Below are 22,919 nucleotides of genomic sequence, written 5' to 3' on the forward strand. Positions count from 1 at the left end.
AAAATCAAATTATATATTAAATATATTAATTATTTTGTGTATTTTCAGATAAAATATGATAGTTTGTATAGAAGTACTTAAAAACCGTGTCCAATGAGTAATTTTAGTTTTTTGGTATATTTGGATAGTTTGGATACAAAATACCCGAACCGAATCGTGTAATATGGTTAATTTGAGTATGAACCAATTTCAGATATATTAGTTATTCAGTTATTTTAAGGTTTTTTTACATCAAAACCGAACCCACTCGAACCCGGGAGGATTCGACTCGAACCCGACTCGGAATTTTGTAATACCCAAACGAAACTTAATTTTCAAACCTGAGAAACCCGGTATCCGAAAAAAACGACGGATACCTGAATATTCATGCCAATTAAAAAGATAACAAAATCAATAATCTCATTCCGTGCAAGTAGAGATGTCAAACAGGTTGATCCGTCCCGTCCCGTCCCGTACCGCAGCGGGCTCATCTCTTTGCGGGTCACGGCGGGTCAGGCCCGCGCGGGCTGCGGTCTCCAAAAGGTCGTCCCAAGCCCGTACTGCAAATTGCACACTCCTTTACAGGCTGTCCCGCGGGACATACGTTAATGTAATGTATCCGATCATGTTTGACACTGCAGGCCGCTCCAGAACACTTCTTGATGCTGCATGCTGCTCTAAGATGCCTCAGGCTGTTCCCCTACATAACCAAGTTCACATAATTAATATACATGAAATGTCTACAATGCAAATTCTTCAAAATTTGTAATATAGTATGCATATTTTCTCTATTAAAAGTGCATATAGAACATGAGATGATTATATATATATATGAAGTCATAACCAAACAAAAAGTGCATGTAAAAATGAAATGTTAATGTATATTCTATTCTATTGATGTAACAAGATAACAATGATAAGTAACGAGAGAACATGAAGAATAAAATACATATCGAAGAAGGCTTTAATCAGTAACAAGACTAACTCTTTCAGCTGAACGACATCATTGTTATAGAATTAAATAGCTTAGTCGATCAAGGCTCTAACCATAGCTTATTCTCGTTACCGCTTTGATCAGAGCTTAGTCTTGTTCATGTTATCTTAACCAAATAAAATAGTTATAGTTAATTTTGTCGCACTCAAACATATTTACATACCAATTAAAGATAATTTCAGAATATGTTTTTCATTAGCTTATAACTCCTAAGTTCATAACCAATTTTTTAGTTTTAATGAATAAAAACTAAATATAATCAAACACCAAAACTAAGCTGCTAATCCCAAAATTAATTAAAAAAACACCAAATTAAAACACTAATGGAGCTCAAAACATCATCGTCGGAGCTCGAATCATCATTGCTGGAGCTTTTTTCTTTTTTTCAGAGGAAAGTCATATAAATTACCTTTTTCACTCTTTTTATTTTTTTTTGAGATAAAACAAGAATTGAAGAGGAAAAAAAATGCGGGTCTTTGTAATCCCGCAGACCCGCATGGTCCCGTCCCGCAAAAGACCCAGTCCCGCAAAGACCCGTCCCGCAAAGCCCGCTAATTTGCGGGTCTGTAAAATCTCGGCCCAATCCCGTCCCGCGACAGTTCTTTACGGACCAGACCCGCGGTCCAGGTCCATGATTGACATCTCTACGTGCAAGGCACGGGTTATTACCTAGTTTACCTTATATTTTCCTAACAGTACTTAGTCAATAACGTGACCAATATTTAAACCTTTCTCATTCAAGTCATGTTAAAAATGTGACCAAACTATAAGGTACACTCCATCCTTTACATGATCAAACTTCTCTCTGTTAAAATGAAAAAGCTCCTTCGATATATTATTATCATACTCTCTCCTCAATACCAATAAAACTTTTTGATATACATTTTAGATTAAAAAGATTCATGTATTGTTAAACGAGTAATATTAGTTTCTAATTAACAAATAATTAAATTAAAAGAAATTGTTCCTATATATATATATATATATATATATATATATATATATATATATTGTTGAACATGTTGTTTTAAAATTTCAAATTTCAAATTTCAAATTTCAAATTCTATATTTTCTAAATCATAACAAACAATGTCAAAGCAAAATGAATATATAAATAAATCATAACAAACAATGTCAAAGAAAAATAAAAAATTATAAAATACTAAAAAATAAAATCTTTCCAAAAATCTATTTAAACAAAATTATTGCACCTATTTAGTAGTTAATTATTGGTCTTACCTTATATTTCTCTAACAATACAAGGTCACTTGACGTACATATCGAACTTTAAAGTACGGGTCTGGGTTCATAATTCAAATACATGTAAAATATTTATAATTTTTGGATAAATAACCAATTCGAACGAACTTGGATATTTTAGGACTCAAAAAAGATTTGAAATACCTAAAAGCCCTAAAATACTAAAAAACGGAAATAACTAAAAACACAAACAAATACCTGAAAATATGCAAATACCCAAAAAAATTGCCATAAATCTGACTGGAGGAACCGGAAGCACCTTAAATTTTTTCCTAATACCCACTTTTTTCAAAATTGAAATTTTACTAGAAACTCGAAACTATAATCGAAACATGAACCTGAAACTTAAAAACTATTCATAATACCAAACATATTGGAAATACCAAAAACATATCTGAAATACACAACTATATATAATATACACAAAACATTTCAGATGTTTTAGATACCCGATCGGGTCTCGGCTAGAACCCATAATCGAAAAGAGACCGCGAGTCAAAGAAAAAATCAAATATGTACATAGCCCTGGATCCATACCAAAATTACAACTATATTTTTTGGTCGATTTTGATTTCATTTGTCGGATCTGGTAAAATATCCAGGCCTAAAATAGTTATATAAGAGTGTACATTGAAAATCTTATAATCTAATTCATAAATTACATAACTTTAAACAAATGCCTTTTTGATATAATAACTTTATATTATGTACACCAGTTTCAAAATGATGATTCAAAAACTTTGTTTACAATTCAAATAGGTAAACTTTGTTTACCTATTTGCGAATCGAGCGAGCTCCCCTTGCATGCAATGATGTGGTGGTGAACCTCTCATTCTAATTCAGTGCTCTCCGAACCGTGCGGGAAGGTTTCCCATCACACGGCTCACCAACTTGATCTTCCGCGGGAACCGTATGTCCAAACAGGCCTAGAAAAACAGGTACGATCTCGCTTTCCTTTGCCACTCAAGTGTACGAATCAAATCCGTGCTTAGGCCCCTTCTTCCCTTCCAAGAGTCCACCACCCACCTTAGTAGTCTCAAATAGGGCGTGCAGGCCTCCCTATTTTTTGAGTAGGTGATTCACTACCGAAGCGAAGAAAAGGCTGGATCAAGAAAAGGGGGTACTACGAGCCCTCTGCCCCACGCATTTAACCAGCTCGCGTGGTTCACCGGTTCCACCGACTAGACCAAAAGAGTGATTCAGTCTATACAGAGGTGCGCTTGAAGTGGGGGGTGTGCTGTCCCTATTGGAGGAACCCCTTCCCCATAAGGCCCCACCATCGGGGCATAAGCGCCCTCTTGCTACCCATATACGAGGCAAAGCGCGGATCATAATCTAGTATTTTATTAAATTAGAATCATTACCAATTGATAAATGATTATTCCAACTTAAAAAACTAACTACGTTTAAAAACTACATTTATTCTATATATTGTAGCCACCATTTCAGTTCCATAATAACCGGGACCCACTAGATAATTCTTTCTTTTGCAATTAGTCTCGATCACTCACTTGTATCAGTTACAACCGTTTGAAACAATTTTGAGGCCCGATCAAAACAATAATAAAATATGATATTTATATTTTATTTAATAAACAAGGGTAATGGACTTACATACGCAAACAAAAATGATGGGATCATGAAGTTAAACCACAAAATCATGTTTAACAATAAAACAGAGATCACATTTATAAATGGATGTAGTTAAATGAAAAATATATATGATAATTTCACCAATAAAACAAAAAAAAAATAAAGTAGGCCCTAAGCCATACTTCAACTGCTTCCACCATAGGCCAGTCCGACGAGTTCGTTTATGAAATGTCCATGAACCGGATTGATTTTCAATAAACCAAAAAACAATTAAACACAAAAATACTAACCGAAATTAGATGCTAAACCGAATTGGTACATCTATCTAAACTATTAAACTATAAGCACTAAAAATCTAATTAAGTTATAGTTGGACCAATATATTTGTTTAAACTTTTTAGTATTTTATTTATAACTAACTTGGTTATTATTAAAGATACCTTCTAATCTAACACATTGTTTCATATTTTCAGAATAAGATATGTAAAACGGTATTCTTAACAATAAATTTTAGTGTTTTGATCACCATTTTCTTCAATAATTTAAACGATATAGTAAAAGAATTATCAAAATTTAAAGAAATTACAAATCATATAGTTTATGCAAATTATGTACTATTAAAAATATATCAAAATTTGAATCATTTAAAAAAATAATCAGATTTATATTGATTTTTTATCGGATCAACCAGTGTCAGATCGCGGGTTAGTGGCGAATTTTAGGTTTTTATGGGTTTATCTTGTTTTTTAATATCTGATTTTAACTAACTTTGAATCATACTATATACGGGTACCGGGTTTATCAGTTTGACCGTGAGTTTGGATCGAATACAAAAACACTGGTAAAACTATTAAAACTCCTGCAAATATCAATACTATTAAATCTACAGCATGACATATTGATATGAAGTTGGGTCCAACTATTATTACAACTAAATATACCTTTTAAATTAAACTGTTTCCAAATTTGCTTTACGAATGAAACCGCCACATCTCTCTTTAATGAGTAATTCTTGGGTTCACTTCCTAGGGTGAACCTAGATTCACCCACCAATAGGAGTTCACCATTTTATATTTAATACCTTTTAAAAAAGGAAATAAAATATTGTCAAATTATATTATATTTTTTAAATTAAAAGATAAAAGCTCAAAAATAAAAATAATAGTAGTTGAAAAAAAAATATTTTTAAAAAAAACTTTTAATACCATTAGCAAAATGCTAAACCCTAAATCCTAAATCATAAACCCTAAAACATTGGGTATACCCTAAACCCTTGGACAAATTCTAAATTCTTGATTTTTTAAAGTAATTTTAGTAACGTCGGCAAAACACTAAACCCTAAACCCTAAATACTATACCCTAAACCCATAGATAAATCTTAAACCCTTGGATAAATCATAAACCCTAGAATTTAAGATTTATCCAAGGGTTTAGGATATAGTATTTAGGGTTTAGTGTTTTGTCAATGGCATTAAAATTATTTAAAAAATTTTTTTTTTTGTTTCCAACTAATATTAATTTTTATTTATTCTTATCTTTCAATTTTAAAAATATGACAATATTTTGTTTCCTTTTTTAAAAGATATTAAATACAAAATGGTGAATTCCTATTGGTGGGTGAACCTAGAGGTTCACACTAGGGAGTGAACACAAGAATTACTCCTGTTTAATAATCGGTTGCAACAATGAGTTTGTGATTTGTTGTCGAAATATGTTTGTATTTGGGCCATAGGCTTCAATTTTGATGTATTGTATTGCATAATTATGTATTTGTATGGGTTTTAAAATTTCTATGGTTTGAAATTATTTTGTCTAAATGAGTTTAATTAGATACTAATCTACATTATTATCTGTAAATTTCTATAATTGGTTATATATTTTAATAAAACACCTACTTAAGTTTAGAAATAAAATGTGGAAAATTATAACTGTTATCATATATTAAACTACAAAAATATAATATATTGCAAACTTTATGAATAAAAATTAAAAATAATTATCCAAACGTATATGACACAAGTACATAATTATGAAATTTTATTTATTTAATATACATACAAAAATTATCTATTTTATATCTTTCATATCATACAAAAATATGATTATACAAATACACAAATATATAAATTATATTAGGCAAAATTTTAAAAGCAAAAAATATACCCGCCCTTTTGAGAGCGGGTCAATATCTAATCTATTTTATTAAATTATAATCATGACCAATTGGTAAATAATTAGTCCAAATATGTATTTCATTTATTTAAAAAATTATTGTATCAAATTAAATTAATCTTAAACACAAATATGATTAAAAATAAATTTTGAAAAATATACTCACCTTTTCAAGGCTGGATCAGAATTTATTTGACCTTTTAAAACTACCCGTTAAAGCATTTAGAAAATCTAGTTGGATATATACTGTAATTTGCAAAAGAAAAAGAAAAAAAAAAAACGAATTCCAGTCAGCAAAATAGTATCCAAAAAAATGGAAGAGAGATAAAAAAAAATGTGCTATTTAGAGTAAATTACTAATTTCAATTGAAAGGAGTCGTAATGGGCCGCGCGTAGTGTTCCTTTTCTTAATTAACTTTCCATCTCCTCTTTTCTCTCTTCCTCAAACTGCAGTTATCATCATCATCGTCCCCCCTCCACCTCGTCCGAATCGAAGCTAACGACGGCGACGGTTAACGACATCGGAGGAGCGTGGTGGTGGTGGTGGTGTCTCTAACTACACATTCGAGGAGATCTTTTTTTATAATTTCGAAACAGTTAAAAATCATCGGAATTCACACAATTCTCTCATCCACCACCATCGTGCTTCCCCATGGATTTGTCGCTTCTGTTGGTACATTCATCCTCTCTCCCCTTTCTCAATGCTTTCAATTTTTTTTATTAATTAATAAACCTTTCTTGGGGCTCTACACGTTAATGGCGTAGAAGCCGGATCCATGCCCCTTTCTCATCATTTTCTTAATTCAAACTTCTGAGACTCACATTTTAATCTTTGTTTTGAAGCTCCAAGGGGATTAGGGTTTTGATTTTTTTTTTTGTGATTCATTCACACCGCAATGCCTTTCAAGAAGATAGTTCGTGAGCTTAGGGGTCGTAACAAAGCCATTGGTAGTAGGCGAGGAAGGTCTCACATTGCGCCTGAAGGATCTTCTTCTTCTTCTTCTTCTCCGTCATCTCCGTCTCCATCCACTGATGAATGTTCAGAACAGAGCATTTGGGTTGATTTGCCTCCTGAGTTGCTTCTTGACATCATCCATCGGATTGAGTCTGGTCAGACTTTATGGCCTGGGAGGAGAGACGTCGTCGCTTGCGCCTCCGTTTGTAGGTCATGGAGGGATATGACTAAAGATGAAGTTGTTCAAGTTCCTGAGCTCTCTGGTCTCCTCACTTTTCCTCTTTCCTTAAAACAGGTTTTTATTATTATTACCCTTCTTTCAAACACTTCACTAATGTCAAATCAGTGTCCTAAAAATCGGTCGCCGCCTAGTAGGCAAATCGGGTATGAACGAAAGGATTTATTTAAAAATCGGTTTAGGCATCCGAAAAATCGGCCTAGGCACCCGCATAAACAATAATCCTCTATAAAACAACGCCTAATCACCGCCTAGCGATTTTTAGAACATTGTGTCAAACAAACTCTTATGACGACATTTTGGGTTCTTGTTTCTCAGCCTGGTCCTAGAGATGCTCCGATTCAATGCTTTATCAAACGAGAAAGAGCCACCGGGATTTACCGTCTCTATCTCGGTTTAAGCCCTGGTAGGTATTCTTACCTCTTTTGAAATTGAATTTAGTAAAAAAAAAAAAAAAAAGAAGAAATTGAATTTTTTTTTTTTTTTTAACACCAGAAGAAATTGAATTTAGTAGTCTTTTAGAGTACATTTATGTGAGTTTTGTTTGTGGAATTGCAGCTCTTTCTGGCGACAAGAGTAAGCTCTTACTGTCGGCTAAGAAAGTCAGGAGGGCGACGGGTATGGAGTTTGTTATATCCTTGTCGGGAAATGATTTCTCAAGAAGTAGCACTAGTTACATAGGGAAACTAAGGTATGTATTTGCTAAAGACTGTTTCTTCTCGCCTTAGGTTGTTTTATAAGTTTTCTTGTTGTGTGGATTTAGATCTAATTTCCTTGGAACTAAGTTCACGGTCTACGAGAACCAACCACCTCCGGTTTATTCCGAAAGATCATCATCCAACCGGAAGCTACCACCATCGATGCGTGTGTCTCCATGGGTATCATCTTCTACTCATAGTTACAACATGGCTTCGATCTTGTATGAGCTGAATGTACTCAGAACCAGAGGTCCAAGAAGAATGCAATGTATCATGAACAGCATCCCAGTTTCGTCTATTCAAGAAGGCGGACAAGTTCATTTTCCGACCGAGTTCACAAACCAAGGAAATAAGAAGAACAAGAAGTCGATGATGGATTTATGCACAGGGAACATGGGTGGAGAATCCGTTGTGAAGGAACCTTTGGTCCTGAAAAACAAGTCACCGAGGTGGCACGAGCAGCTCCAGTGCTGGTGTCTAAACTTCAAAGGGCGAGTCACCGTCGCCTCGGTGAAAAATTTCCAGCTAATTGCAGCTGCTGCAGAAGCAGGGAAGAACATGAACATACCAGAGGAGGAGCAAGAGAGAGTGATACTACAGTTTGGGAAGATAGGGAAAGATATTTTCACCATGGATTATCGTTACCCGATCTCTGCATTCCAAGCATTTGCCATTTGTTTAAGCAGCTTCGACACGAAGCCTGTCTGCGAATGAATGTAACATATCGAATCAAATTCTCTATTTGCAGTTTGTTGTGTGTTTGACGAATGTACATACTTTTCCTTCTTGGAACCAAAAAAAAAATCAAGATCTGTTTCCTTTCAACTTGAAATTATTTAATTAATAAGGGATTAACGTTCGGTTTAGGCAAGGTATGTTCTTAGTCTTTATTTGGAAGCAAAAGATTACCACAAATCTCGAAAAAGCTTTCCTTTATTACATAACTCAACTCTTGTTTCTGTCATTGCAAAAAATTAAAATGAAAGCTTTTGTGAGAGGACTAATAGCAAGAGCTAATCTTGAGATGCCAAAGATTCATAGGAAATGGGCATGGAAGGAAACGGCCGGTTTTGGTGGCGTTACTTCTCCTCCTCCTCCGCCGCCGGAGAAAGGGTTGGAGAATCTGACGGTGGCGGATGTCTTGTTGACAAAAGACACTGACGACGGCGGCGGCAAAGTTGACACGTTGATCTCCTGCCGTACGAACGACACCGTTTTCGACGCAGTTAAGAATGTTCGTTCACAAACTCCTTTGTTTCCGTTACAATTAGTAGCTCTAGTCCATGCATCCATCACGTTACATACGCATTAAGAGTTAGTGCGTGTACAAGTTGGGGTGTTCTCCAACTAACAAAGGGTTCTTTCCGTTTCTTTCCAACTTATGTTTTTAATTAACAAAAAAAATATTTCTCTTTATGTTCTTTTCCTATCTACACCAAAACTAAACTTAAATTAAGTTATAGAATTAGGTCACAGATCTCAAATAAAAAGTAACATAGATATTATTTCTTACAAAAGGGTTTGCAAACTTAAATTTGTGTATTAGTGTTCGGTTTCGTTGCCTACTCCACGTTGTTCTGTGTGAATGCGTCCCACCAAACAAGACGTGGTTAAACTCTACATTCAGTGCAATATATAATACAAAGACGTGTGTACATTCGTGCACAAAAAAAAAAAAAAAAAGACGTGTGTACATTACATATGCTTATGTCAGGCATACACTTATATGATTTTTTTTTTGTTTTCAAGAACAATATTTGATAGTATATTTGTTTGAATTTGGTGGTACGTAGAATAAGCCATTGGAATATATTTATTTTGATTACATTATATTTGATAGGAACAGTGTTCGTATGAACATTTGAACAACATTATATGCATATAAGTTATGCACTCGTGCTTGTGTTTCATGTGTATACTAGATGATTACCCGCACTTTGTGCGGATTAATTTAATTTTAGTGTTATTTTGTAGTTTAAATGTAAATTATTAAATTTGATACAAATTTTGAGTAAATTATTTAATTTCAGTATTTGTATTGACTATTATGCATTAAATTCTACTCTTTTTTCACCTTTGCATTTATAAGTGTATATTTTGGATACAAAATTTATCACTACTAACAACTAGGGGTGGGCACTTCGGTTATTTTATCGGTTCGGTTCCGGTTCGGTTCGGTTTGGTTAATTCGGTTCAATGATTTATCCAACCAAAGTAAACCATAGTTAGTTCGGTTTGGATCGGTTTCGGTTCGGTTTGAACTCAGTTCGGTTTGAATTCGGTTCGGTTTTAAAACACAAACGCATGGTCATAAAATCATCGTGTTGACGATTATAAAAAACTAAATTATGTTGACTAGATTCAATATAAAACCGAAAAAAACTTTTAGAAACACAAAACATATATAAGAGCACAATCAAATCAAAGTTAACTATAATAAATAGAAAATTAAAAAAACATCGTTAATAATACCTCTACAAAATAAACTATATAAACTAAATATAATGTAAAACTGAAAGAAAAACTTTAACAAATTATAAACATCAAACAAAAATTAACTAAAGTAAATAGAAAACTAAAAAAAAAATCCTTAATAAAATTAACAATAACTTTAGTCTTAGCATTTTAGTATATTGTATATTGCTAATATGCACATTGGTTATGGGTTCGGTTTAGTTTGGTTCGGTTCAACGTGGTTCGGTTCGGATCGGGTTCGGTTCGGTTGGTTCGGGTTGGGAAAATCTTAAACCTAACTGTTTGATAATAGACTTTGATTCGGTTCGAATCGGTTTCGGTTCGGTTGGTTCGGTTCGATCGGTTCGGTTCGGTTTTTTTGCCCACCCCTACTAACAACCAATTTATGATTAGGAAATTTGAATTTGAAATTAAATACTTATTGTAATTGTAAATTAAAAAGATCTCACCAGCAATAAAATATTAGAAACAATCACGGCTAAAAAACATCAACAAAAATAACAATGACTAATAAACTTATATATATTATTCACAAATTAGATTTAAGAAATTGTGAGAGACAAAAAAACCAATAACTTATAGAACATACCTTTTTATTTGTTTAGATTATACTTAAATTATTTTATACTATTCAATATTTATTTTTGTTTTATATTTCTTTATATTTTTACTAAGTTTCCTATTTCTTTTATAGATTATTTGTATAAGATTTAATATTTTGGTTTTAGTACATTGTTGTGATAATGTTTTGTGATTTTCAAGATCAAAAAATAATTTAATGTTCGGCAATTACAAATGAAATTTTGATTTATTTTAGTTAGGAATGTGTTTTACCCACCCATGCGGACATAATCTTCTTATCAATACTTATTAATGTATGTCTTATTAATCTAAAAACCAGCATAATAAGTTATTCTTTCTGTTTTAAAATAATTAAATCAAACATCAAAGTATTTATATATGTCAAATATTTTTTAAAAATATATACTTATTATTGTGTTATTTTTTAAAACATACATATCTTAGAAATATTTTAGAAAATATCTTTATATACACGTATTTTCTTGACTAAAATTTAATTAAAATATTTTTGCATCTTAATTTTTTATTCTTTATAATAAAAAATTGTTTTGAGATAGCAACACAATATATATAAGAATTATCTTATTTTGTTTTTTTTGATAATTTTCTTTTATTATTTTAGAATCAATTATTTAATATTTAATATAACATATAATTTTATATGTTAAAATAAAATTTGTTTTTAATTATATATAAAATTCATTACAGGTATTTTTTTAAATTAAAAATTAGCGAATCAATTAGAAACTAATAATAAATAAATAACCTAGCTAAAAGTTGAAAATCTTAAAAATATGAAATAAGGAAAATTAAATAAATTTTAATATAACATATAATTTAATATTATTAAAACTAAATTTGTTTTTGATATTTATAAAATTTATTAAGGGTATTTTAAAATTAATAAATTAGTGATTTAGCTAAAAATAATAGTAAATCAATGATTTTGCTAAAACTTAATAAAAACATGACAAATAAGCAAAATCATCTAAAATTAGGGAGAATATGACAAATCAACAAAATTACATATAATTTAATATTATTAAAAATAAATTCGTTTTTATATTTATAAATTTATTAAGGGTATTTTAAAATTAATAAATTAGTGATTTAGCTAAAAGTAAATAGTAAATCAATGATTTTGCTATAACCTAATAAAAACATGACAAATAAACAAAATCACCTAAAATTAGGGAGGATTAACAAATCAGCAAAATCACTTCATAAATAATAGTATAGATAGTTTTGTCAATGGGCCCAATGTCTTGGTCTCCGTAAAAAATAGATCGTAATATATTTTTTAGTATATTTGCATTGTCTACCCATAACATATGTCATAATTAGGTATATACCATATGCAACTGTTATCCACTGTACAACAAAATAGAAAGACCACTATATCCCTATTATGTTTCTTCCTTCTCCTTCTTTCTCTCCTCCGCTTGCTTCCTTTCCTCCACCTTCAAACTTTCTCTGGTTTTTACCACCGTAAATCCTCCATCAAACTCCACCGCTTTCAAATCTCCATCAAACTCCTCCGCCGTCAAGCTACCCCGACTTCCACCCCCGTCAAGCCTCCCCAATTTCCATGACCACCAACACCCACCGAGATCGTTGGCGGCCGAGATCTCTCGACGCCCAGCTCCGCCCCCGAGCTCCTCTCCACATCGATACCTCTCTGTCCGCCCTCCGCTCTTCCCTACCCCGACGTCCATGACCACCAACACCCATCCCCGGAGCCCCCGACAACTCAACCCCGACCATTGTCGATGGCTCCCGCAGCGCGTCCCTTCCCACCCCCGCGCCGTCATCTCAAGTCCGACTTCTCCGGCCGCCGCTCGAACCGCTTCGTCTCCAAAGGGTTTATAAATCCATAGGGGGGTTAGGGTTTAGTTTTGATAAGAGGGGAGGATTTGAGAGGAGAAAAAGAAGTAGGGGCTAGCTCACGCCGTCTCAGTCGTCTCAATCGCCGCCTCCGCTCAATTCACTACGCCCGACTCCGCCTCCCCCCCCCCCCCCCCCCCCCCCGAGGTCCACTAACCTAACATAATAGTTTTGTCGAAAAGGGTTTTTCGGTATTTTCGCTAGCACCACTTTATTTTCTCGGCCCAATTTTACACTGTACATGGTAGATCATTAATTTTGGGTTTGTTTTGGTATATTGGGCTAGTTAACTCTATTTTTTATAAGCAGTAATTGTTTTTTTTTCTTAAAATAAACTAAAAGCAGATGGCAAAGCATAATATTGGATCTTTGGTCGTGCTAAGACCAGGAGACCAGCAATGCATCGCAGGAATTGTCACGGAGAGAGGTGAAATGAGTTTTCACCACTTCATATTGAAATTTTGCAGTTATCGGTATACAGATAAAAAGAAGAAAATTAACCCCAAATAAAAAGAATATACTCATGCAACACAACTTCTTAACCAGCATTCCTTATTTTGTGATGATCATGTGCTTAATCCTATCATCTTGGTTAATGGGAAAATAGTTATTTTATTAAATAAAAATAATTACTGTGAATCTATTCTATTGCAACAACAACATGATCAATCCATATAGCTAGGTTTGGTCGAATTATTTTAATAAAATTATTAAAACATTTTACTAATAATTTAAAGAAAATATATTATACAAATATGATTATAAAAAACACAAATATAATTAAAAACACACACAAATATGAAAACTAAATTAAAAAATGTAAAACAAACGGGTGAAAATCTAACACATATTAGATCATAGACGGAACTTAAGTTTATCTGTGTCTGACATGCAACATTTTTCCTAATTTTATTTGATAATCGAAATTAACTGGTGGATTGTGAAACAGACTATATGAAAAAGATCATCGGAGCGGGAAGATCATCAAAGATTACAAAAGTTGGAGAAGTTATGACAGACGAGGTCAAAATAAACATACATACTATATAATCTAAGTTAATATCTAGGATTTAGTTTATTTATCACATTAGTTTTACTAAAAAATATTGGAATTACTTTGGCCAGAGTAAGTTGATCAGTGTTTCGTCGGGGACAAACATAATCAAAGCAATGCAGCTTATGTCAGGTAGTTGATACTTGATAATACATATATGTTGAATGTATATTTAATCTAAGATGTAAACTATGTTTCTTAAATGGTGTAGAGAATCATATAAGACATGTACCGGTTATTGACGGAAAGATAGTGGGGATGATCTCTATGGTTGATGTCGTTAGAGCAGTTGTGGACCATCAAAATGGCGAGCTCAGGCGCTTGAATCAGTTCATCAAAGGAGACTATTACTAGTTCAAACTCAACAGAAGAAATCAAGTGCGTAGATTCTTACAATAATATCGATATTTATGTAAATACTATCAATAATCTTTAAAACACTCACCACCACCATGAGGCAGTCCTTCATTTTTTATTTTTACAAAGACAATACGTAACAAAACCCGATATGTGTTGGATAATTCTAAGTTTGTGGAAACTTAACATATTAATAAGAGTTCAATTATGTTAAGATAACACAAAAAGTAAATCTAGAATAGAAAAAAAGAATTTTTTTTATTTAGGTTAGTTTGTGTTTCCATATCCCACATATTAAAGAAAATTGTCTTTCACTATAAATAGAGGTCTTATGGAGACGTGTTCCATATGATCAAATAAGAGATCATAAAATCTTAGAGAAAAAACATTGAGAGCTTTAGTTTTGAGTAGTTCCTAAAGCTAATAAAAAAATCATTCTTATAAATTTTTTTGTTTCTAGAGATCAAAGAGAGTTATCAAAGCTTAAATTGAAGCTTTGAGATTTGAATTGGTATCAGAGCTTCCTCAGGTTGAATACTCGATTTAAGCTTAAGTTGAAGCTTCGATCCTTGTGCTTGTGAACAAGAGATCAGGGGAGCAAGATGGTGGACGTGACTAGGGCTCCACGCACAAAGGACTTTGGATCTGCATCCATCCAATGTCCGATGTTATTATCGACAAACTACACAGTTTGGTCGATGAGGATGAAGGTTCTACTTCTTGTTCATGAAGTGTGAGACACGATCAAACCCGGTTCAGATGAGCAAAATAAGAACGACGTGGCGACCGCTCTTTTGTTTCACTCCGTTCCTGAAATTTTGATTCTTCAGGTGGGAGAACAAACCGCAGCGAAGGACATCTGGAACGCCATCAAGTCACGACACCTTGGAGCTGATCGTGTAAAGGAGGCTAGACTTCAGACGTTAATGGCGAAGTTTGATAGGTTGAAGATGGATGATAACGATACCGTCGATGACTTTGCGGGGAAGATATCGAGCCAATCATTTAAAGCAGCCTCGTTAGGAGAAACCATAGAGGAATCCAAGATGGTCAAGAAGTTCTTGAAGGGTCTTCTAAGTCAGAAGTATATCCAGATCGTGGCATTGCTTGATCAAGTCCTAGACCTAAAAGCTACGGGTTTTAGGACATCTTTGGAAGGCTCAGGGCGTACGAGGATCGTGTAAGTGGAGAAACTCAGAAAGAAGACCAAAGAAAGCTTATGTTCTCCAACAAAGAACATCATAGTCATAGGGGCTATGAGAATTCCCGTGGTAGATGTAGAGAACGGAATGGTAGAGTCAGAGGTCGTGGTAGGACACACAACCAAAATCATGTGTCACACACTGACGAAAAAAACTCGAAGAAGGATCGTTCGAAGCTGATATGTTGGAGATGTGACAAGGCGGGTCACTACGCAACTGTCTATCCCGAGAAGTCAGAGAAGAGTCAAGAAACCAACCTAAACGAGACAGAAGAGGCTGATGCACTATATGTACACGAGGTGGTGTCCTTAAATGAAGACAAAGTGATTCCAAAGAATTTCGATATCAACAAAGGCGATGCAAATGTTTGGTATTTGGATAATGGAGCGAGTAATCACATGACGGGAAACAAGGAGTTCTTTTCGAGTTTGGATCAAACACCAAAGGGAAGATAAAGTGATGGATCGTGTGTTGATATCGTTGGAAAAGGTGTGATTACCTTTGTGTGCAAGACAAGAGAGAAGAAGACACTCAAAGAAATCTACTACATACCTGACCTGAAGCACAACATATTGAGTCTTGGGTAAGCAACAGAAAACGGATGTGAGATTAACATGAAAGATGTCTACTTAACGCTCACAGATTCGTGTGGAAGGTCGATTGTACGTATCACAAGATCTCCCAACCGTCTCTACAAGACCCCGATGGAGATTAGCTACCCAGAATGCTTACATGTCAGAGATCAAGATGCTACATGGAGGTTGCATGCTCGACTAGGACATATAAGTTATGGAATGATTATTTGAGTATGTTCTATATACAATAAATACTAGGTAATAACATGTGCCCTGCGCGGAGTGAAATTCTTATATAAAAACTTAAGTTTCATTTTATAATCGAATTATTTGTCTAATATATTTGTGGTCAAAATTAAATCAATAATTGTTTGGTATAGTGCATTTGGTTCTTGGTTTCGGTTTGGTTATTTCGGTTCTTTGGTTGAGGTTCAGTTTTGATTTTCTGGGTTTTCGGTTCAGTTCTGGATAAAGAATAATTAAGATCAGAATAATATTTATGATTTGTAATTTGCTACCATAAATTTCTCTAATATACTTAATTTAAAAATAATTGTTTTTACTATGTTTGCATATCTTGATTTAAAAATATGTGTGCATAACACGCTATAATATATGTTATATACAAATCACAAATGATAATTTAAAATAATAACAAACCAATTGTTCACAAAATTTGGATTGTAAGTCTTTTAAAAGATTTAGTAATTTATAGTCTTAAAAAATTCAAAATATGACATATAAGAAAAAAATATTATTTTTATTATATAGTTAATGTGATTGTTTAAAGTTTTTAACAATATAAATTAAACCAAAATGATGGAGGATACAAAAATTAATACAATTCTTTATTCAAATCATTAATTATTATATATATGTTAATCATATTAGGTAATTTCGTAACTTTTATTTAAAGAAAGAATGAAAAATATATTTATGTATTAATAATTAAATAAAAAGTTAATATATATTTAGATTGACTAACCTCTTTTCTAAGGATTCTGAAAATTAACCTGGTAAAGACACATTGCTACACTCAAAAGTCCCAATGCTCTTCATTAATATATAAGGGATATGATAACCGAAGTTTGGTTTAAAGAATGGCCGGTTTACATTAAATTTACCGGTTAAAATTAAGTATGTTATAAGCACTGTTTTAAAACCGAACCGACTAACGTACCAGAAGTATGTTGGACCATGGATTATTATGGTTTGACTGGGTTTGATTAGATTAGAATGGCCGGTTTACATTAAATTTACCGGTTAAAATTAAGTATGTTATAAGCACTGTTTTAAAACCGAACCGACTAACGTACCAGAAATATGTTGGATCATGGATTATTATGGTTTGACTGGGTTTGATTAGATTAAAATGAGTTTAATGATATTTTGTGAATAGTATATGTATCTCTATTATTAAAATAGAAGTACACTTATAAAATGTCCTTAAATTTTCAGTGTTATTTACAATGGTATGCCACTAAGAATTTAATTAATCTTCCTATATTAATATTTGTCTTTTTCAGTTATTTAATGTGTGTTTCCTAAATATTTTTTGTCTTTTTCTGTTTAATTAATGCATTCCAAAATCAAATTCTATTTAATGTGTGTTACCTTTTATGATTTTTTGTCTTTTCTGTTTAATTAATATATTCCCAAAATCGAATCCGAAATAAAAAAAAGTTTGGCAATAATAATTAATAAACCTATTTTTATTCATTATTTTTTCCTATTTTTTTATATATGTGTGTGTGTTTGCAAATAATTAATAAATATAGCTTTGAATGTTTAATGAACAATATTATTTATAAATATGTAATTATATTTTGTTATTTATTAGTAATAACTAAAAATAAAAGTCACATTAACTAATTAATTTTTTTTTTAAAACTATATTTTTCGAAAATTTTGCTAACATGATTTAAAAGATTTTCACTGTGCATACACCTTCTCTATTTTGAAAATTATGGAATAAATTTTCTATAATGTTTTTATTTTCTTACAAATGTTATAAGTAATGTATCAATTTTTAATACCATATTAACTCATTTTTGTATATGTTTTCTACTTTTGATTCAGAAACTATATTTTTAGATATTTTATACATAAATCTAATTATACAAATGTTTGATTGTCTTACATGATCTAATTATACAAATGTTTGATTTGTTTATATGATGTCCAATAAATATTGGTCATGTAATTTACTGTAGAACGCAAAAAGTTATTCGATGCAATTAAACACATTTTTATTTTTAAATATGTTTTATTAGTACACATATTGAAAACCATATATAATATTTAGTATAAAACAAAAAAATGAAAATTGACACCCGCTCAGTCGAGCGGGTGAAGATCTAGTATTCTTTAAATAGTCATAATGTTAAAAAAAGTAACAATTGAAATATAAAAAGGTAATAAAAATAATTTAATAGTTCAAATCTAAAATCAATATAAAAACTCATTTAAATTTTATTCCTAGATTTTATCTCTCTAAATCCTTATCAACATTTTTTTTTTTAAATTATATACATATTAGTTAAAAATTTTATATTTTGAAATAAAAATTTCACAAACGTAAATGTTTCAATTATTAATTTCTTCTAAACAAGTGATCATGAAATAAAATTTAAACAAAGTGAGAAGTAGACAATAACTATATTTTGACGTGAAAATTAAATTTTATGACTCTTGTGATTTATTAGTTGTAAAGACGTCAAAAGAAAAAGACGAGAGACAATACTTTATTAATTTTTAATAGATCATATTTTCACTTTTAAAGAAGAAAAGTTAATTGTTTTACTATCAAGATTTTGGTTTGCAAATGAACCGGAGTTTGGTCGGTTCATTGGGTCGCCGGTTCCCAGATTTTAGCGGTTTTATAGAGATTTTAACCGGTTCAACTTTAGTTGGGTTTTAACATTAATCTGGCCCGGATTGTTGTTGGTTTATGGTCCAATCCAGTCCAACCACCAGTCCGTTCCGGATTTAAAAACACTGGTTATAAGGTTGAGCGAACGAGTATATGATAGATGCTAAAATATATTTTTAAATACAATATAGAAACATAAATTATCATATAGAAAAAGTTATTTATATATTATAATTACATAAAAATTTAAAATATATTATATGCAAAATGTAGTAATTCTTTTAAAAAATAAAAATGATTATTATCTAACTATTTTAAATTATGAATTTACTGCAGTGAACTATAACACTAAAATGTAAATTATATATTTTAATGAATTACTGATGATATTTTTGTCAATTAATTAATATTAATTAATTAAAAAATTGTTGACAAAAAAAATTAATTAAAAAAATTAATGTTAATTAATTAATGATAATATTTAATTTGTTTTTTTTTTAATTCTGGCAAAAGGTAAGAGAGAGAGTAAACAAGCTCCGATCTACAAGTTTCTCTTCGTTTTCTCCGTACGTTCTATCTCTCCACTCTGTCTATAGTCGATCACCACCTCTCTAGTCGTTGACTTGAACCTGCACCGCCGCCTCCGTCAATTTCCGCCTCACTGTGAACTATAACTTCTTTCAATTGTGAGTTCGACTCGATTCTTGGTCTTTGTTCTAAGCTCTATCTGACTACTGTTGATTATTATATCATATAGCATTGCTTTCGCTCACCAATTAATTGAACAGTGCGGCGGAGAAGACAGCACAATGGTGATGGAAGAAGTTACGGAGACGGAGCGCTGGTGCGTCGTTACCGGCGGCAGAGGATTCGCTGCAAGGCATCTCGTGGAGATGCTCGTACGCCAGGAGATGTTCCACGTCCGCATCGCTGATTTAGCCCCGGCGATACAGCTGGAGGCTCACGAGGAGACGGGACTTCTCGGGGAAGCAATGAGATCCGGTCGAGTTCGCTACGTCTCCGCTGATCTCCGTGATAAAGCTCAAGTCATCAAATGTAAGCTTTGTTCCCCCAGTGAATCTTTCGAGGTTATATATGTATATGTATCTTCTGATGTTATTTAGAGTAACTGAGCAGCTTTTGAAGGAGCGGAAGTGGTGTTTCACATGGCTGCTCCAGATTCATCAATCAACAATTACAAGCTTCACTATTCAGTCAATGTTCAAGGTTTTCAAGAAACTATATCTTATTTTTTATATATGTGCAAAGCTAAAGAAGAAATTATTATTAACCGGCTAGTGGTACTTGAGGGATAACCCCAATACGGTGAACCCGCAGTTCGATCCCTGTTGGCCACCAGATAATTTAACATTGCAATTCTAGGGTCCACAGAATAGTCGGTTGATCTCGGTCGCTGGATACTGTAGTTAATTCAAAAAATAAAGAATAAATTATTAATGGATTTTGATCTGTAGGGACAACAAATGTAATTGAAGCTTGTGTTGAGGTTGGAGTTAAGAGGCTCATCTACACAAGCTCTCCCAGTGTCGTCTTTGATGGCGTCAACAGTATTTTGAATGCCAATGAAACAGTGCCATACCCATCCAAGGTAACTGCTCTTGTTTCACAAATTCACATCATGCCTGCTGCTGGTTGTATATCTCTTCTGGGGTTCAGAACTTGACATTTACAGTGTGTGTAAGCTTGGATCTTTATTGTTTCAGCACAATGACTCGTATTCAGCAACTAAAGCTGAAGGTGAAGCTTTGGTCATGAAAGCGAATGGAAGAAATGGATTACTCACTTGTTGCATACGTCCTAGCAGCATATTTGGTCCTGGTGATAGATTATTGGTTCCGTCGCTTGTTGCTGCTGCCAGGGCTGGGAAATCCAAGGTTTTGATCCATTTTCTTTCGACTACTAAATGCTACCAATCTTCTTTTGCTACCTTTATGCCTTGCCTTGTACATTTAATAACTGTCTTTATTCTCTTTGGAATCTTTATTGTCCAGTTCATCATAGGTGATGGAAGTAACCTCTATGATTTCACTTATGTTGAAAACGTTGTGCATGCCCATGTCTGCGCTGAGCGAGCTCTAGCATCAGGAGGAGAAGTTTGTGCAAAAGCTGCAGGCCAGGTATTTGGTTTCAGTTGATTCCATCTTGTACTTGTCAATATGATAGTGAAACCATTACGGTACCTTATGTCTACTTCCTATGGATATCAAGAGAGTCAGGAAGTTGTATGACATGCCTCAGAACAGATACACGGCTTTAGCTCCAGTCTATTAGTATGTGGACACCGAAGTTGTCTTTTACTTCTTTTTTAGGTTTAGTTATAAGGTGATATCACATTGATTAGACAATAGTTTTTGACTCGGGTTATAATAAGATGACATAATACATGGAAACTGACTACACTTTTCTAGAACTATTGCTTTTTTCTGATAGATGTTAAACTCTACTTAGGGAGAATATATGATGTAGCTTAATCTGAGATGAAATGGCTGTGTAGGCATACTTCATCACCAACATGGAGCCCATTAAATTTTGGGAGTTTATGTCGCTGCTTCTTGAAGGACTTGGCTATGATAGGTATATTATCTTTAACACAGGCTACAAAAAAGGTTCTTCCCCTTTTGGTGGTTCTCTTATGTATGGTGCGTTAGATATTTCGTTTGCTTTCTTAACTTTGTCCTACACAATGCGAGTTAAGAAAATGCACACATTATATTTGATTTATTATGCTTCATGACAGATTAACGGTAATTGATTGTATTCTTTTCAGGCCAAGTATAAAGATACCTGCAATTATCATGATGCCAATAGCACACCTAGTGGAACTGGTATATAAATTACTGGGACCATATGGGATGAAAGTACCACAGCTAACTCCTTCTAGAGTTAGGCTGCTCTCTTGCAGCAGAACTTTCGACTCCTCAAAAGCAAAAGATCTCTTAGGCTACGCTCCTGTTGTCCCACTTCAGGTTTATACAATCTCTTTTAACTAGAGACATGGATCGATACATACACTTTCTGCTTTTTTGGTATCTCGCTTACACTTTTCAGTAATGTGTAACTTTAGGAAGGTATAAAGAGGACAATAGACTCATTCTCACACTTGACGGCTCAAAACAATCCCAAAAAGGAGGGTACGTATGGTTAACATCTCTGAATTATATGCTTTGAGAGTCATCATTGGTAGTCATCTAGAGAGAGTGATTTTGATGGCATGATTGATTGATATTTGAAGTTAATGATAGGGTTCAGTGGAAAAAGCAAACACTGATTGCAATAGTCATTCTGATTACTCTCTATCTTAACTTTGTTGCAATGACTGGATACTCTGCCATACTAATTCCAATTTTTGTAGCATCAATGATTTTCTTCTTCCGTGGCAATTTTCCAGAGAAAATTAAATTGTTGGGGAGCAAGAGGGATGACTAAAGAAGAAGACTCCATCTTTCAGTAATCTCAACGTTGCGTGTTTTGGAGCTTTCTTTTTTACGGTTTGTATACATCCTTTGGGTATATGGATGTTCATTGGTTTGAATTGCTTGTATTTCTTTTTCCCTTTGTAAGTTTAAACTCTGTGACTGTCAATTTCAGTTTTTTTTTTATATATAAAAAAACTCTAGTACCAAAATTTATTAATCGGTTTGGATCATTATTTTGCTGTTGTCAGCCTAATTAACAATTTTGTTGTTTTTGGATAAAACATCATGTTTTTTTTATATTACAAAGTGTTGTTTATACATTCGGGTAAACAGAGTTCAAAGAAACAATTTCTTGTAACTATAAGATATTACATCCACATCTCAGTGGGTTGCACTTTTACAATCACTAAGAGTACCTACTTAAGAATGATTTTACTGGTGAGGGTTCGGCAGCTGATGCAAGAAAAGAAAGATTCCGGGGTGTGCTTACTTCACAAAGCTTCTTATAGCATTACACAGAGTTCATATGTTTTAGCCTTCTTTTCTCTAGTGTATCTGAGAACATGCCATTATACATATTCTAAACGAGTCT

At 33.0% G+C, this 22,919-nt stretch overlaps 4 protein-coding genes across 6 annotated transcripts; all 4 read left to right on the forward strand.

Moving 5' to 3' along the window:
• Positions 1-6,367: 6,367 nt before the first annotated feature.
• Positions 6,368-8,714, forward strand: LOC108860146 (tubby-like F-box protein 6). Its single transcript, XM_018634081.2, has 5 exons — positions 6,368-6,671; positions 6,842-7,248; positions 7,510-7,597; positions 7,750-7,882; positions 7,955-8,714. Exons 2-5 carry the CDS (start codon positions 6,895-6,897, stop codon positions 8,601-8,603), a joined length of 1,224 nt encoding a protein of 407 aa, XP_018489583.1. The 5' UTR covers positions 6,368-6,671; positions 6,842-6,894; the 3' UTR covers positions 8,604-8,714.
• A 126-nt stretch (positions 8,715-8,840) lies between these two features.
• Positions 8,841-14,473, forward strand: LOC108852322 (CBS domain-containing protein CBSX3, mitochondrial). 2 transcript variants are annotated; one of them, XM_056987425.1, is made up of 5 exons: positions 8,841-9,114; positions 13,176-13,257; positions 13,780-13,853; positions 13,956-14,016; positions 14,096-14,473. In XM_056987425.1, the coding sequence occupies exons 1-5, from the start codon at positions 8,869-8,871 to the stop codon at positions 14,236-14,238; spliced, it is 606 nt and encodes a 201-aa protein (XP_056843405.1). In that variant the 5' UTR covers positions 8,841-8,868; the 3' UTR covers positions 14,239-14,473. The 2 variants fall into 2 exon arrangements, with proteins under 2 accessions (XP_056843405.1, XP_018481326.1); XM_018625824.2 differs by having other exon boundaries at positions 8,842-9,123.
• A 370-nt stretch (positions 14,474-14,843) lies between these two features.
• LOC108847632 (uncharacterized) lies at positions 14,844-15,898 on the forward strand. Its single transcript, XM_018620934.1, has 3 exons — positions 14,844-14,951; positions 15,072-15,421; positions 15,517-15,898. The coding sequence occupies exons 1-3, from the start codon at positions 14,844-14,846 to the stop codon at positions 15,896-15,898; spliced, it is 840 nt and encodes a 279-aa protein (XP_018476436.1).
• A 3,517-nt stretch (positions 15,899-19,415) lies between these two features.
• Positions 19,416-22,544, forward strand: LOC108856331 (3beta-hydroxysteroid-dehydrogenase/decarboxylase). 2 transcript variants are annotated; one of them, XM_056987428.1, is made up of 10 exons: positions 19,416-19,576; positions 19,679-19,946; positions 20,028-20,117; positions 20,366-20,499; positions 20,615-20,785; positions 20,903-21,028; positions 21,406-21,485; positions 21,679-21,877; positions 21,976-22,042; positions 22,144-22,544. In XM_056987428.1, the coding sequence occupies exons 2-10, from the start codon at positions 19,700-19,702 to the stop codon at positions 22,335-22,337; spliced, it is 1,308 nt and encodes a 435-aa protein (XP_056843408.1). In that variant the 5' UTR covers positions 19,416-19,576; positions 19,679-19,699; the 3' UTR covers positions 22,338-22,544. The 2 variants fall into 2 exon arrangements, with proteins under 2 accessions (XP_056843408.1, XP_018485647.1); XM_018630145.2 differs by having other exon boundaries at positions 22,300-22,544.
• Positions 22,545-22,919: the final 375 nt, after the last annotated feature.

The sequence above is a fragment of the Raphanus sativus genome, chromosome 1, assembly GCF_000801105.2.
Source record: "Raphanus sativus cultivar WK10039 chromosome 1, ASM80110v3, whole genome shotgun sequence".
Classification (NCBI taxonomy): Eukaryota; Viridiplantae; Streptophyta; class Magnoliopsida; order Brassicales; family Brassicaceae; genus Raphanus; species Raphanus sativus.

Bases quoted from the DNA above. Each gene is read 5' to 3' on its own strand.
- LOC108852322 (XM_018625824.2), top strand. From the start codon at position 8,869: ATGAAAGCTTTTGTGAGAGGACTAATAGCAAGAGCTAATCTTGAGATG. The intron at 9,124-13,175 runs GTTCGTTCACAA...AACTAAAAGCAG, and splicing joins TTTTCGACGCAGTTAAGAAT to ATGGCAAAGCATAATATTGG. The intron at 13,854-13,955 runs GTCAAAATAAAC...TACTTTGGCCAG, and splicing joins GAGAAGTTATGACAGACGAG to AGTAAGTTGATCAGTGTTTC.
- LOC108860146 (XM_018634081.2), top strand. From the start codon at position 6,895: ATGCCTTTCAAGAAGATAGTTCGTGAGCTTAGGGGTCGTAACAAAGCC. The intron at 7,249-7,509 runs GTTTTTATTATT...CTTGTTTCTCAG, and splicing joins TTCCTCTTTCCTTAAAACAG to CCTGGTCCTAGAGATGCTCC. The intron at 7,883-7,954 runs GTATGTATTTGC...GTGTGGATTTAG, and splicing joins AGTTACATAGGGAAACTAAG to ATCTAATTTCCTTGGAACTA.
- LOC108847632 (XM_018620934.1), top strand. From the start codon at position 14,844: ATGGTGGACGTGACTAGGGCTCCACGCACAAAGGACTTTGGATCTGCA. The intron at 14,952-15,071 runs GTTCTACTTCTT...TTGATTCTTCAG, and splicing joins TTTGGTCGATGAGGATGAAG to GTGGGAGAACAAACCGCAGC. The intron at 15,422-15,516 runs GTAAGTGGAGAA...TTCCCGTGGTAG, and splicing joins TCAGGGCGTACGAGGATCGT to ATGTAGAGAACGGAATGGTA.
- LOC108856331 (XM_056987428.1), top strand. From the start codon at position 19,700: ATGGTGATGGAAGAAGTTACGGAGACGGAGCGCTGGTGCGTCGTTACC. The intron at 19,947-20,027 runs GTAAGCTTTGTT...GTAACTGAGCAG, and splicing joins TAAAGCTCAAGTCATCAAAT to CTTTTGAAGGAGCGGAAGTG. The intron at 20,500-20,614 runs GTAACTGCTCTT...TTATTGTTTCAG, and splicing joins CAGTGCCATACCCATCCAAG to CACAATGACTCGTATTCAGC.